At 46.8% G+C, this 16168-nt stretch overlaps 1 protein-coding gene across 6 annotated transcripts in view; it reads left to right on the top strand.

Moving 5' to 3' along the window:
• The window catches only part of tiam2a (TIAM Rac1 associated GEF 2a), a 62973-nt gene extending 46919 nt beyond the window's left edge, over positions 1–16054 (top strand). For all 6 annotated transcript variants that reach the window (XM_028968258.1, XM_028968247.1, XM_028968331.1 and 3 more), the window contains 13 exons: positions 629–732; positions 8737–8925; positions 9667–9735; positions 10184–10309; positions 10423–10531; positions 12263–12442; positions 12638–12756; positions 12861–12969; positions 13211–13266; positions 13727–13823; positions 13912–13999; positions 14084–14238; positions 14609–16054. In XM_028968258.1, the coding sequence (XP_028824091.1) occupies positions 629–732; positions 8737–8925; positions 9667–9735; positions 10184–10309; positions 10423–10531; positions 12263–12442; positions 12638–12756; positions 12861–12969; positions 13211–13266; positions 13727–13823; positions 13912–13999; positions 14084–14238; positions 14609–15306 (2099 nt within the window). In that variant the 3' untranslated portion in view covers positions 15307–16054. The remainder of the gene's footprint in view (positions 1–628; positions 733–8736; positions 8926–9666; positions 9736–10183; positions 10310–10422; positions 10532–12262; positions 12443–12637; positions 12757–12860; positions 12970–13210; positions 13267–13726; positions 13824–13911; positions 14000–14083; positions 14239–14608) is intronic.
• Positions 16055–16168: the final 114 nt, after the last annotated feature.

Below are 16168 nucleotides of genomic sequence, written 5' to 3'. Positions count from 1 at the left end.
AGCGGCAGCTCTAGCTAATGAAATCACTCCCGCTGCGGGCTCACATTAGCTACAAAAGAATGTGTGATGTGTTCAAAAAGAGCTCCCCTGGGACCGCTCTATTTGTACTATGCTTCCAAAAACATTTTACTTGCTGGTCGGTGCCTTGTGATGGCGTTGTCTACTAGCTGGCTCTTGAGTTTTGGTGGCACTTGAATAACTCTTGTTGTCACCTTAGGAACTACGTTTGGAGACAGAGATACTGTAGCATCTGATTAATTGCCACTTTTTCATCCACTCTGGCCATAAGTCATAATGTAATAAGCTACAGCGCTCCCTACAGCGTAGAACAGTTTAAGAACTGCATAAGGCAAATCGAATGTTCAGTGTTACTTGATGCCTTTTGCTCGATTCCCTGGTGCATGCCTGAATGCCACTGACTTGAATTAAATGGATTCGTATGCAGCCCATGATGTTCATTTAAAAAATGTTTTACCTGGTCAAACCTCACGCTGCATGATTTAATCAGTCTCACATTGTGTTTCCTGATTTATTTTTTGTCTAAAAATGGCACTGACCTGTAAAAGACAGGTTCTCTCATGTCAGCAGTTTGCATTCATCGTAATCCTTTGTGTCTCCCTCTCCTCAGATGTGTCTGCTGGGGTGGATGTTCCTACAGAGGCAGCAGAACCTATTCTAGAGAATGGTCTGCAGCATCATCGGCACAGCCACAGAGCAGTACAGCACAGTAAGGTAAGAAGAAGGCAGGCATCACATGTAAACTCTGGATTGACAGAGGTGTCCGTACAAAATGCTGAAATCTAAAGTGAAATCCTGCTGTGCTTTTAGTCGTTTATTTCCTGTCCAAGTAAAAAAAAAAATGAAATTGGTTGGGACAGAATGCAGGGTAGGATGAAGGGTGATCTTTACACCTCCTGTTCAGATCCTGTTATTGGGAATGAAAGGCTGAGAAAAAGTCCAAATATAGACCAGCAGATCTCAGCCATGTTTCTGGAAACCTGCCATCCTGAATTTTCCCCATTCCAAGCTTCTATGCTTCCAACCTGCCATCTTTATAATCACACTACTAACAATCACTGAATCTGAATTATATAGCCTGGAATGAAACCAGGACAGTATAAAAATGGAAACTCTCATCTAAATAATCAATTTCAAGTTTAAGAGTAATTCAGAGTATTAAAGATTTTCATAGGTTCCCATTTTGTTTTCACATTCATCATTTCTAAATCTAGTCAAAAGGCTTGTCAAAATGAGCTTTATGCTGTCGAAAGCAACGCAAGACTTTTCCAAATTCTGACACAGAAGAATACGTAACAAATAACAGCAAGCTTGTCTGAACATTTATGAGCTATGCAGAAATGTGGTTGATGTGTTATGCCTTTATGCCAGTTCAGTGCGATCAGTTTTAACCTTGTAATCTTTAACACTATCCAAGCTGCACAAAAGTACAAACTGATGCTGTCGAGATTAAAGCTTGAAGTAAATGTTGTCAAGGTTTTGATTTGGGAACTGCTGATCACTCTTAAGAGATTTTGTTTCATGTTGAGTCAGAAGGGGTTTGGAGCAAATCTTTTCCACAGAGTATTCTGTTGCAGCTGGAGGGTGAAAGAAGGCAGGACGGACGAATGGACGGGTGTTTATCTCGCTTGCATAGTTATTAGCCTCCCCGTCTCTCTGAAGTCCTCACCAAGGCTGCTTATTACTGCCACAGAACGTGGAGCATGTAGTCGTTGCGAAGGGCAAACACACCCTGGCACCATGCAGGCTCCTCAGCGCAGCAGCAGTAATCACGCAGATGTGGCTGCCTGGTGGGCACGACTGAAATTGGCGGCTGTTCGTGTGTTTAGGAGGGACACCCCATCCCTAATGGCCAGCAGTGTAACACCGACCTTCCCTGCATCAGAGACCAGACAGACTTACTCTCATCTTACATTTTTTGGTTTGTACATATTTTATTTTGATGTGGGCACCCATCCATTTGGATGGGTAGCTTAATTTTGGATCGGTGTTGGTGTCGTTTTTGTACTTTGCCAAGGACAATATCTGGAGAGCTGCCTGGGTTCTTCTCACTCTGTAGGCGCCCTAATTCCGTCACAGTGAGTATAAGCCAGTCATCCCTTCTGTGCATTGTGATTGCAGGAAGGACTTTCTTCTGAATCCGCCCCTCCCTTCCCTCCTGTAGACTTTTGTGCAGGGACTTTTGATGTGTAAATGGATTAATTAAAGTCGTCCATTTGGATATGGGCCTCACATAGCGACAAGCCATTATCTCATGAAATATATAATGCAGATGAGTCGTCTTTGGGAATTAAGTCCTGTGTTTAGCATTTAGCATGTAGAAGGCACTGATATTGCCTTCCTGGACATTAAACCGCTTAATGCACAATACAAGGAAAAATGTGTGCAAATTACATGCTTTGGAAATCATTTGAAGCAATTTGTTTTATTTAATGCACTTCTCACACGAATACTTTATGTTAGCTCAATGCTGGGTGATAACAAGCATTATTAATAGCATTGTTACCCAAAATTCACATTATAATTTTATAGCCTAAACACTTGCTTTATTGTATAATTATCAGCTATACACGCACTTTGTCTTGCTGAAAAAGCTACAGTCTCCTGGTGACCATTTGATGTGTGTGGCTGTGGATTAGACAGAACAGACTTCAGTCTTTCTATCTGTTTGCCCAGTGACTCCCTCAGCTCTGTTGGCCATGCTGCCCCGTCCCCCATCGCCTCCCGTCTGTTTGCGACATTGCTCGTGATTCACTGGGAGAGAGTGCTGCATGTCTGTGTAAATGGGTGTTTGATATTCAGGGAAGGCAGTACACTCGTCATACTTGCACGTTGCCTTTCAGCACAGCTCCTGGGGAACTGACTTATTTTAGCCATCTCATCTCGGCATGTAATCACTTTTACAGATTTCCTGGTCTGCTACACCCCAATTCATTCACATTACTCCAATGAATGCCATATATTCTCAAAACCAGTGACTAGTTAAGAGCTGGATTGCAGCTAAAATTGTGTAATTAAGCCATTTGCCACAGTCTGGCATGATGGGGCCTGAGGAGGGCATCATGGCCAGCCTTGTGCCCCTCACTTCTTTCTTTGTCTCGCTGTTTCTATAAAGAGGGCCCATTTTCAGCAAGGCTCCATTATCTCATGGGGATTCGGTCTAAATGAGGCTGGAGCTCATTTGTAATGCAAACTATTTGTGAGCTAATCACCTGTGACACAGAAATTGTTGGGGAAGCCTAAAGCCTGCTCGCATATTTTAATTGCTGGCTCCATACTGCTCTCATTTTGTGTTCTTTCTGGGGGAAGAATTACAAATGTTATTTAATTTGGATGGCAAGGGTGCAGGCTGTGGCTTAATTAATTGCATGTGTACATACTAGCTTTGGTCGCACTCTTTTGACCAAAAAGATCAATAATGTACTTGTAGTAAACGAAAGCGTATTGACAGGGTGACTTATCACATTTTCCCCTGGTGACCATGCCATATTAGATATTATGACAGAATAGTATTGTATGACAAGAATCTATATTAAAAATGAATTTTTGTCTTGATCCAATCCAGATGTCAAAGACAACAAGTATTATATACATCCACTGTCCCGGTTTAGCAGACTTCTCATGGGTTTCCACTATAAGATATTGACCAAATGGTGGAACAGATTAAGCTACTTTAGTGCTTCTAAACCTTAACTAATAGCATTTAAAAGGATTTTAAGGCGAACGGTAACCACATCCAACCAGTGGCCACAACTGAAGAGTAATGCTATTTATTTATCTTGTTTTTTAGTCATTGATTCTCTCCTCCTTACTAATTTCACAGACCATTAGTTTTTCATATTTTTAAATTTGCAATTCAGTGCAAAAACATAATGCATATTAAAAACCAGGCAGTGCACTTTATATAATAAAGCGCACCCCCCCTCCCTACAGGTATTTTTCTTGCAAATAGGAGCAGATTTAGCATGCATGTATTTATTTACTTTTTTTGCCTATTCATTAAAAATTGTGGTAATTTTGAGCGCTCACTTAAGTGCTGAGCAACATTTGATCAATGGCTTGTAATGCTTTCGTGATCTACTTCCAGCATCTTTGTTGCCAGTTTACTCCCAGTATCTCATTACTCATCTCTTGCGTAGGTAAAACGATGTTTTTGTCGTACTAGAACACGGGCCAGACGTCTGCTTGTGTGCCAAGAGGGGGGTGGGGAAATGACTAAATCCATCAGTCAGCATATGGTCATGACCACTCTAATAATCTGGGCTAATGCCTTTGGTGCGCGCAAGGCTGCATAGGTAGGGCTGAGCTGTGAAGGGGAACGGTAGAACGTGTACGGGGCGCCAGCCATGGAACCTGTCTGCAGCGATCGCTGAGAGGGGCTCGCCGCTGGCCATGTCCTGGTTCTGGTCCAAGCGCGTGAGGGACGAGAAAGACATTTTTTTGGGCTCGAACCCCACCGTCCTGCGTCTACTGAGAGACAAGTTGGCCTGTCTTCTTGACTACATGGCTGTCTGCGCAGTGCGCGAGAAGGTAGCTGTCTCATTTCTCCGGTAGGCCCGGCTCACTGCCGATTGGACCTGCTGAGATTTTCTTGCTCAAAGAAACGTAGAAGTGTTGTGCCGTGCTGTAGAAGCAGATCTCACCCCACCCTGGGGACAGCTTAGAATGGGTTTTCTAACCCAAGATGTCTTCATTACTTATGCATGGACTTCAAGCTCCACCGAGATCCAGAAGAATAATATTTGTTTTAAAAGTGCACCAAAGAATGTATTGGGAATAGTGCAGACGCTCCAGTGTTGTACTGGTGTTGATTTATGGGTGCACATCTTTATTTATTGAGCTTTGAAAAGAAGATGGCATGGTGGCACAATGGCCCTAACCTGAGGGATGAATCACGTCCCGTCAGCGGTTTACTACAGCATGACAAGACATTTTCCAGTGAGGAATGGGCACAGCACCCTCGAGGGATGTGCCATATTTTACCTGGGCCTCTCGATACAGTTTTCTTTGTATATTTTGAGGTAACAGTAGATTAGATTGTAGTTGTTTAACCTCTGGTGACTTTTTCAATATACATGCACCCACACATAAACACAAATCTTCTAATGTGCTGTTTTTGTGCAATATGGGGGTGCTAATGGAAAATGACATAGGAGCTAGGAGGATAATCTCTATTCTTGGTACAGATGTCAGAGCCGTAAGCCCTTTGCCACCTACGCATTCTCTGGTGACCTCAGACGTTTCACTGCGCCCTCATTTTAAATCAGCTGTATAGTGATGCGGAAAAAGTGGCATTTTGGGAACTGGATGTGGTCTAATGTGTGATAGCGGTAACAGCCAAATCCACTTTAGATTTCAATGTGGGTACTTCTCTTTGGCTCAATAGAAACTGGGAAACTGATTGCATGGATGAAAATTTGTTCTTAAAGTGGTAGGGTACAGTGACAAAAGCCCCTTTTGTACAGAATGTTTTGGTCTGGAATTCTGCAGTACCCATTTGTCTGCATTGAAAGCAGTAACATTGTCACTGGCTGTGTATAAAGGGCAATCTCTGGGACAGAGGATGCCTCTCTTGCAACGTTTATGTCTGTGCCCGACTGCGGGAATGTGATTTATGTGCACGCATCCTCTCAATGCCTGCCTCCCTTGGATACTGCTTCTCGTGGAGCGTCAATTCATCACGAATTTTAGAGGACTGTGTATTGTAGATTTCCGTTGGATGGTCTGAATAGTCTACTCACATATTGATGCACTGACATGTTCATTTATAAGGCTGTTTTACCGTGTATATATAATATAATACCGTATCTCCATACTTACCTCTATCAAAAAAGTTCAGAAAAAAGTTCAGAAAAAAGTTCAGGGCAGTGGTGGCCTAGCGGTTAAGGAAGCGGCCCCGTAATCAGAAGGTTGCCGGTTCGAATCCCGATCCGCCAAGGTACCACTGAGGTGCCACTGAGCAAAGCACCGTCCCCACACACTGCTCCCCGGGCGCCGGTCATGGCTGCCCACTGCTCACTCAGGGTGATGGGTTAAATGCAGAGGACAAATTTCACTGTGTGCACCGTGTGCTGTGCTGCTGTGTATCACATGTGACAATCACTTCACTTTACTTTATGTAATCTTTTGTCCCAGGATATCCTCTTGGTTTTTGTGCAGAAGATCCACACGAGGGTGGGGGAAAACAGTGTTAAAAAACATTAGATTTGTCAAAAATCTTACTAACTTAACCGTAACTGTTATATACTGTATATAAATAAACGCGATTGCATTAGCATAGATAATATCGGAAGTCACATCTCAGGTAGTGTCAGTGGCCTTGGGTCCAGGAGTGTTGTGGAAGGGTGTGTTTGCAGCGTGTGGGACCAGGCGACCTGGCTTTGGAACAGTAAACTGCTTTGTTCCACATGTCCTGTGACCCGGTCACGCTGCACACGACAGGTTAAGGATATTTACTTCGGATGTGCTGGTGAGGTCTTTGTTTTTGTATGCCCATGCTTTGAGGGGACAGAAAAACCGGGTACTGAGTGTTTCAACTAATTTGATTTGAACACCTTCTGGCACCGGTGACACCGCCTGCTGTTGTCCAGGTCCCCTTTTGTCCTTTTCCCTGTTTTAATCCACGGTCTGAATTGCGGCAGAATCCCCCGCCGCGTTGGTGGGTGGCAGCGGGACGAGTGTGACCAGAAGCGTCGTTATTGTAGCGAGTGAAAGGCCGGGCGTTCGGCAGCGCTCGACGCGTCCGGCCCCCGTCATTCATCTCGCTCTGGAATCTGTGGCAGGTCATGTGAGGCAGGGTCAGCTCCCGTTACGCCCCATGTCCCCCCTCCCAGGATGAGCGGCTCTTTTAGTCCGGCCTGATTGATATGCAGATTTTGGTGGGAAGCAGCAGTTTTCTTTTGCCCAGTGCCTACGTGTACAGAAGCGGCCCGGCAATCGATGTGTACATTCAAACGGTCCCCCGGAGGCAGAGCTCCGGCTCCTGAAGGATTCCTGACCGCAGAACACGGTGGCAGCGCAGGAGGACGGAGTATTTGTAGAGAGGAGGGCAGGAGGCCGGAACAGGAGGCATGCCGGCGTCCGGGCCGGGCCGGCTGCGTAGAAAAGGCCGCTCGCTGGCCCATCGGACCCAGAGACACGCCACTGCAGCATGGAGGCTCCTATACAGGCTGCTCTTCATGGTGAGGGCCAGCTGACGGCTCGGAAACGCGAGGCGTTACACAAGCGACCGCGACTCTGTGATGTAACTCGGAGAAGGAAGTTCTGTTTATCTGCTGCTTCACAGTGCATGTACGGCTAGAAAGCCACATCAGTAGAACTGTTCTAGATAAGGAAGATAAGGAGGGGGGAGGGGGGGGGTTTACTCACCTCTCTATCACCCCCTGCTTCTCTCTCTTCTCGTCTGTTCATTTTCTGTCTGGGTTACCTGTTGCGTGTATGTATATATTCGATGTGTAGGCGTAGTAACCCGTGTGTTGCAGGATGCTCCCTCACGTCACACGTCTGCTGTGGCAAAGCTAATCCGAGAGGTTTAACACTAGCGCGGCGCGTGCTCGGAGAATCCTCGTTGTTGCCCGTCCCGAGAGAGACTCGTGCATTTGCTCGCAGCATTTGAACTCATGCGTGTATGACTGCCAGAGTTGGCAAATTCACGGGCAGAGCCGCCAAGAGAGCACGACGCAGGCCCACTCGCGAGCGAAGCTTTTCCGGCAACTTCAGCGGGTCTCTCCTTCACTCCGCACTGCAGTGCTTCGCTTTTCTAATTATACCAGACGAAGCTGCATGTGCGGTGCTTTTTATACAGAATATTCCCCACTGAGGAATATTGCCGGTTTATACTTGTTTTTTTTTTGTGATTACCGTGCCTGGGATTGGTCGGTCCCCTTGGTACCACAGCAGGTCACATTCACTAATTCACCTGGCACTGGGGACAGAAGCGCTCTGCATGCGCGTATCGCCTCTCTCAGCTTGTGTGGTGCCGTGAGCTCAGCGCTTTTCATGGCGGGCGGTTTGAAGGTGGAATGATGCAGCGGACGGCTGGTTTTCAGCAATGCCCGCTGGCTGAGTGGAAAGCAGTAGTTTTGGCATAAGCCTGCTGTGAAATGTTTTCTGTTATAATAAGTTGTGGGTGGCGTAACACAGACGACTGCAGTGCGAAAATCTTTTCAGCAACTCAGCGGTGCAACGTCACATTATCCTGCAGGTTCTATCACGTCGCCTCTGTTATTTTCACTTGTGTAAGAATGACGTGCTCTCTCTGGTAATGGCCTGTGAACCAGAAGACCACAGAGTCACAAGTTCAAACCCCACTTACTACCATTGTGTCCCTCTGCAAGACACTTAACCCTGAGTGTCTCCAAGGGGGACTGTCCCTGGAACTACTGATCTGGATAACATTTACATTTACAGCATTTATCAGACGCCCTTATCCAGAGCGACTTACAATCAGTAGTTACAGGGACAGTCCCCCCCTGGAGACACCGTGTCTTGCTCAGGGACACAATGGTATTAAGTGGGATTTGAACCTGGGTCTTCTGGTTCAAAGGCGAGTGTGTTACCCACTAGGCTACTTCCACCCTGGATAAGGGCGTCTGAGGAAAATATGCTGTTAATCGGTCTTCGTTGCTTTGGTGCGATGTTCCTTTGCTAAAATACAGACCCACTCCTTGTAGACTGTTGATCACATGAATGAATGAAATGTTTTGTCTGTGATTGCAGAGTGTGGACACGGTGTGCACGCTGTATCACTCCTTCCAGGACGGCTCCAGCGGTCTGATGGAGGGGCAGAAGGAAGCCCCTGGGCCGGAGACCACCCTGCTGAGACCCTGCCCCCGCCACATGTCCGCAACAGAGAGGCTGCGCAAGGTCATCCAGGAGCTGGTGGACACAGAGAAATCTTACGTCAAGGTCGGGGGCTTTTCTTCACATGCTGTCACCACTGGCAATCAAATGTTTCCTCTGTAACTTCATTCTTTTGGAAGAATCAGACATGTAGGGCATTCGCTGTTGAAAACGCAGATATGCTTGATGGATGGGTGGATGCTCTGCTGAAGCTCAAGGGGGTAATTAATTATCTCATCTGCTGAGTGAAAGGAACAGAAATCCATTCACTCTATTCATCAGCAACCTTCCGCGGTTAAGCGATAACTGTTCAGGGTTAAAAAAGGAATTTGAGTTTAACCAGCATCATTCTTTCATTGCCTCATGCAGTTTCATGTTAGTGAGGAACCTGAGGAAAAAACACTGTAGACGTCAAGTGGTGATCTCTTAATCCAGTTTTAATGTACACGTGAATAAATGACTGATCCACATGTCATATAATGATGTGTGTGTGCGTGTTGATGGTTATGGAGTGTGTGTCTCGGCCTTTCGCGTCTTCCTCTCCTGCACCAGAAGTCATTTTTCTGCAGTGTGCTGTGCATGCATACTTGTTGGGCACCCATAAATCAGGCTAATGAGAACGTCCACTCTGATGCCCCCAGCAGACTGTGTTACAGCACAGTGACTGAGCGTGGTTGGTTGTGTGTCCCGGCGGGCTCTCTCAGTGTGTGGTCTGTGGTCTGGTCCACCACATTTTATTCAAACCCACCCATATGTGGGAAAAAAATGCCTGGAAACTGACTGCGTGTTTTATTTCCTGATGCTTAGGACCTGAGCTGCCTGTTTGAGATCTACTTGAAGCCCCTGCAGAAGGAGACCTTCCTCACAATGGACGAGGTAACGCTAAACGCTAAAGAACAGGCCGTAGCCAGCGCCTGTGCTGTAGGGCGGACCGATTCGGCAGCAGTAACTCCCGGCAAAAAGGATTTTTTCCGCTCATTACCCTCGGTGGGACTTAGCGAGCACGTGCCAGCTCTTCTCCACCAGCTTATGAGGCTCTCCAGCGGCCAGCGAGGTTGCACGGCGTTCCCGCGCACCGGTCCCGCCGAACTGGCTCTGACCTCTACGCGGCTCAGGACGCCGCTGAGCAGAGATCAGTCAATACCAGCTAAGCGGCGAGGCAAATTAAAGCGCCATTAGGTGCCATTAAGATGTGGGTTCGCGCTGAGCAGACATGCTGTTTAAACGTTTCAAGATCAAACGACACTACACATTACGTGCAGCGTCCAACTCGCTGTTGTTCAGTAGTCCCACGGCCTCACTCCCCTGGTCTACTTGTCTCCAGATGGAGAGTCTCTTCGGGAGTTTGCCGGAGATGCTGGAGTTCCAGAAGGTGTTTCTGCAGACCCTTGAGGAAAGGATCGCCTCCTCTCCCAATTTCAGTACCCTGGAGACCCCGGTACAATTCAAGGTAGGGCGTCCACGTCCTTTTATGTTATGTTATAAAAGCATGAACGATGCATTTCATTTAAACCATCTACTGCTCCGGCCTGGGCGTCAACACGTCTTGTCTTCTGGTTACAGAAACTGCTCTTCTCCCTCGGTGGCTCCTTTCTCTACTATGCAGATCACTTTAAGCTCTACAGTGGCTTTTGTGCCAACCACATCAAAGTCCAAAAGGTTCTGGAGCGAGGTACTTCCTGCCGCCCCCCCGGCTTCCTCGTTCCCCTCTCCCGTTGCACCCTCATTGCATCACCGTGTGCTCTGGGGCTAATCAGACTATTGTTTGCATCTCCCACTTAGTTATGAATGTGTAATATGGTTCACGTAACGCCACCGTGGTACGGTAGCATTAGAATTTGCTTCAACTGTAGCCCATCTGGGGCCATTGCTGGCCTGTCAGCCGACATGGGAAAAAAGTCTGGTTTGTAAACAGGGGGGGGGGGTCATTAAAAGCATACAGTGCGGGCTAATCATTACGAGACTTTCAGTATATGCCCGAATATAAACGTTGCAGTGAATTTATGCCTGCAACATTGGCCTGATTTCGTGCATTGGGCAGGCTGCCCAGCTCAAAGTGAATGAAAATGACCGGGTGCTCCGCCTGCAAACACGGGCCGAGATTGAACCCCCGCGCCTCTTTAATTTCTGGCATTACAAGGTCCAAGCAACGTTTCTGGAAGTAGGAATTACGTTTTAATGGCAGCGGGGAGGGAGGAAGGAACGCTGGCACGCAGCTCTGGTCGTTCTGCAGGGGGATTTGTGTGTGTTCGTGTGAAAGGGAGTTGACCCGGGGCTTAGGTTGAGATGGCGAGCAGCGTGCGTGTGTCAGCAGTCCTCCCATAATTACACATCCTCGCGTTGCGTTTTACAGTGCCAAATTTCTCAGCTCGTGCTGTGATGGGGACCCCCCCCCCCCCCCCCCCCCCTTCCTCTATGTTTATGTGTTAATTGCTCGTCAATTACTGTGAAGTAATACTCTAGACTACTGAAGTGTCAAAGCGCCTGCCCATCGGCGCCTTCAAGCGCCTCATCTTTAGCCCTAATGGTGGTTCTTGATCTTTTTGATGCAAATGTGGCTGTCTGCGCTGACTCAGTCAGTTGTGTATGGGTGGGAAGACGAGTAGACGCGTGTGGGACGGGTTGGCAGCTGTATCTGCAGCGGGTCCGTTTTGCTGCAGTGGTCATAAAAGGACGTGTGTAGCGCATACTGCCCCCATGTGGACATGTAAAAATGCAGATTCATCGCCTTAGCCCCCCTTCCCTCCTCCATACCTGCAGTCCGCCTGTGGTCCTTGGGGACTCTCTCCATCTGTAGTGAAGCTGAGAGAACAGTGCAACGCAGAAAGATGCTTCATGTGTGTTTGGCCTCTGTCTCAATGTGCGTCTGTATATTATGAAATTAGGGGTAAATCGTTATACGAGTAGATCATCACACGAACAATCATGGCTCAGGTCAGTAAAACAGGTACTCTACTCATTAATGAAATGAAGTAATCTTGCTGAGGAGTTGCCCGATAAATGCTGCATTGCAGCACACAAAAACAAAGGGCTGTAGAAAGTTCCCCTGCAGATCAGCTTGTGTGTGTGCATTCAGGCTGTGCTGTTGTCTCTGTGTTGCCAGATTGTTACCCATCACTACTATTAAGTTTGGTCTTAAGTAATCATGACTGTTAAATTACTGAATTAAATTGTTTTTGTGCATGACACAATCAGCTATATCAGGGTTTTTTCCCTTTAAGGATTATGGCATTTTTTCTGTCCTATCATTTATGGAACAATTATGGAGTAATAATTTGAAATTGCTTATCAACATCATATTTTAAACGATAATCTTGGTGAAGTTTTTCTTGCAGTGTGACTTGCACATCTGCTGCATAGACATCATGTCCTAATGCCTGTGTGTGGTCATCCTTTGTCCCAGCCAAGACAGACTGGGCCTTCAAGGAGTTCCTTGATGCGAGGAACCCAACCAAACAACACTCGACAACCCTGGAGTCTTATCTGATCAAACCGGTGCAGCGAGTGCTCAAGTACCCACTGCTGCTGCGAGAGCTGGTGTCGCTTACTGACACGGACAGTGAAGAGCACTACCACCTAACAGGTACCAACACATCGCCCTGCTTAATAAATGTATGCGGTAATGTTGAAATGTCTGATGCGTATCGCATCTGCTGAAGCCTTCCTCCTTATTAAAATGTGGTATGTTTTACGAACACGATTAGGTTGATATTGAACTTTATGAATGATATCAGCGTAGAGATGAACAGTATTCTGATGGTTTTGTCTCTGCCCACAGAGGCACTGAAGGCCATGGAGATGGTGGCAAGTCACATCAACGAGATGCAGAAGATCTATGAGGACTATGGCAGTGTGTTTGACCAGCTAGTGGCTGAACAAAGTGGCACAGAGAAGGAGGTGCTACAGCACACCGAGCCTTCACAATATTTTACTGTTAACGTGGATCCCTGAAGATCCGGCGGATTGGGTTTAACGCACCTCCCTCTTTCACTGCCTCTCAGGTCACAGAGATTTCTATGGGAGAATTTCAGATGCATTCCACGGTCATCTGGCTCAACCCCTTCCCCTCGCTAGGTCGCATGAGAAAGGACCCGGAGCTGACCGTATTTGGTGAGTGCCGAGCTGAGACGTGACTGTCATATCCCAGAATACTTTTCAGTCCCTTGGGCTGATGTGAAATGCCATGTCCTTACTTCAGGCAGCATGTTATATGTGATATTCTCCAGAAAGGGTGCTAAAATATTCCAGTGTGTAGATACATTACATGAAACTATTAGATGCAGTAGAGGAAAAAAAAAAACTTTCATTAAATATTTCGTTATGCTAACATAATGGTCTTTTCTGCCTTTAGTGTTTAAGAAAGCGGTCATTCTCGTCTGCCGTGAGAACAAACCAAAGAAGAAAATGGTGAGTCTTTCAGACAGAATTCACTCGCCAACCCTGGTCTCATATCAAAACTGAGTCTGTACAAGATATTTGCCACCACCTAGTAGTTTTAACACACTTGCATATGTGTCCCTGAGCAAGACACCCTGAGTGTCTCTGGGCGGACTGTCCCTGTAACTACTGATCATAAGTCGCTCTGGACAAGGGCGCCTGCTAAATGCCGTAACTGATATTGATATCAGCTTTAATGTACTTTTCTCATGAGCAGCGGCGATATGAAACCAGAGGGCTTAGAATGTCGGAGTGTACACTCATGAATAAAAACACAAAGGCTTCCTAACTCATGCGCCATTGCTGTTTCATCGCTTTTTTTCCCCTCTTGTAATGTTAGAGAACGTGAAGAGCGATGCATGATCTGTATAATGTGGAGGCAGGGTCTGAATTTTAGTTGTCTGAAGCACTGTTTATGGTTCAAATGCAGAATGCCCCACGTCCTGGTAACTCCCATGCAGACCTGGACCCCTTTAAGTTCCGCTGGCTCGTTCCATTATCCCAGGTTCGACTGGGGAATTCTGCCGGTGAGATGCTTCGAACTATTAAAACATTCCCCAACAACTGAAAGGGGAACGAAATGGGACATTCCTAAACAGATCTTTTCCCTCCCAGGCACAGAGACAAACTGCATCTGGGAACTCGTTCACACCAAATCTGAAACAGAGGGACGGCCGGAGACGATCTTCCAGCTCTGCAGCAGGTAAATGGAACTTCCTGTAGAGCTGGATGATGACGTGGGTGTTGATGGAGTCCCATCCTTAATGAAAGATCCCTTCTCATGCAGTGTGCCTGAGTCCAAAGTCAAAATCATCAAAACCATCCGCTCCATCGTGAGGGAGAACGTGAGGAAGAACATGCGCAGTGATCTCCCAACTGAGAGAGTTGGCCAGGAACAGCTCGCACCACTCCGCAGAACCCTGCCTTCCTCTGCGCGGATTGGTCAGTTCTTTAATCCGTTACTGCTTTATATGCATCATTACCCGTCTGAATGAATTTAGGGGATGGTTTACTCTGCTTTGTAGTTTATTATGACATGTCAGTACTCATTCTGCAACTGTATTTGCACTCTTATGTTCTTACTTTGAGCTTGAACATGGTCTTCAAGAAGACTCCCCCTGAACTATGGAAGAATTTTTTTTTTATTAAAGACTGGAGTATTGGAGAAAATAATTTAGCTCCAGGGTCTGTGCATCACTTGCTGCTTTGTTTTCTGTCTCAGCATTAAAACCCCTTTACTAAAACCTGAAATTTTGGAAATTTGAAGCAATCAAGGATAATGGCTAATGAAGAATGTTCTCGTCTGCTGCAGGTTCCTCAAGGGCATCCTGGCTCTGTAAACGAGAGTCCCTGGCCGTCCCCCACACTGACGCGCTGAGACCACGACAGTCTGATTCAGACGAGGCCAGTCTGAGCAGTGGGACGCCCAGCAGTGGCTGCCCACCCACAGAGAGCCCCCTGCAGGAGCTCCCAGCTCCAGGCAGGGTGACCATCGTCTGGCAGAGGAGCGCCAACCTCAACAGCCCTGCTGGTCCAGCGAAAGAGTCCGACATTCTGAGCGATGAGGATGAAGAGTTCGGTGATCGTGACTCTTCTCTCAGCACCGTTGAGGATCAGCTCAAACAGTTGAGTCTGACTGAGGGGGAGGTGAACGAGGACGCGCCGGAATGGGCGTCGGCCCCCCGCGTACAGCCCGAGGGAGCCGAGGAGGAGGGTGACACACGCACATCCGAGAAGCAGCCTGCCCGGCTCCAACGCAATTTCAGCGCCGTGAAGAGGAAAAGTCGTGGAGGGAGTCTCCGTCGCAGCCAGGTGGCGCTGCTGAGCGCGAGGGAGTACAGTCACTCTCTGGACGGCCAGTCTGAGATGGCGGCCTCGGCAGTCGCTGACCTCAACTCGCTTCTGGAACGGGAGTTCAGTGTGCAAAGCTTGACCTCCGTCGTCAACGAGGACTGCTTCTACGAAACAGCCGAAAGTGGCGACAGTAGCACGGCGACAACCTCCTCGTAGCGTCGGACGGGCACCACAAGCGCCACCTCCCGGTGCTGTTAAATGGCATGAAGGAATGGCCTCGTTCACAAACCCAGAAGGCGTCCAAATCTGTTAAGGAAGTGCTGCGATGCACCGACCATCCAAGACCAGAATGTGCCGTGCCTCAGTTCTCAGGAACGGTACAACTCTTCTGATTGATAAATGTTAAGATCAGTTTGCCTTCGTTCTTTCACCGGGACAAATGAAACAACTTCTCGTTCAGCCCTGAGCACCTGATGCACAGTCAAATCCAGCACAACCAGACACACACAGACACCCCCGGTGTGGGTAGGAGTTGCAGAGCTGTGAGTCCTAATGGGACTCCGAGGTCCAGCTGAGAAGGAAAACTTTCAGGACTCTGCCTTGCTGTAATATGTGCACTACGTACACAACTTGCCTACATTTTGAAGCATTGTTTTTATTTTTTATCTGTACATCATGGACTTGTTGGGTTTTATAAAACACCTTTTTTTATTTATTGACGAGTTTTTATTTTTTTTATATATATATAGGAAGGCAAAACTTTGGGTTATGGCTTGAATTTTTGAGTTCAAATTGATAAAAAAAAAAAAAAAGCTGAAGACTGAAAACGTTGCATTATAATCTAATTTTATTTAATTACAGAGTTTTTTCATGTCCTGGAAAAGAAACCTGTTCTGCAAACTAATTTGAAATTTCTATTCACAAGTTTTAAAAAGGGTGAATTGTAATAAACAGTCTGACAAGACAACTGTGTGGGATCATTTTTGTGTGTTTCTTTCTTTACAATATGGCCTTAATCTATCAACTACGTACCTAACACGCTTCAAACCAGCATCGTGAATAAATGTGACTGTTCAGG

Source organism: Denticeps clupeoides, chromosome 1 (assembly GCF_900700375.1).
Source record: "Denticeps clupeoides chromosome 1, fDenClu1.1, whole genome shotgun sequence".
Taxonomy (NCBI): Eukaryota; Metazoa; Chordata; class Actinopteri; order Clupeiformes; family Denticipitidae; genus Denticeps; species Denticeps clupeoides.
This window is presented reverse-complemented; position numbering and strand designations above follow the sequence as displayed.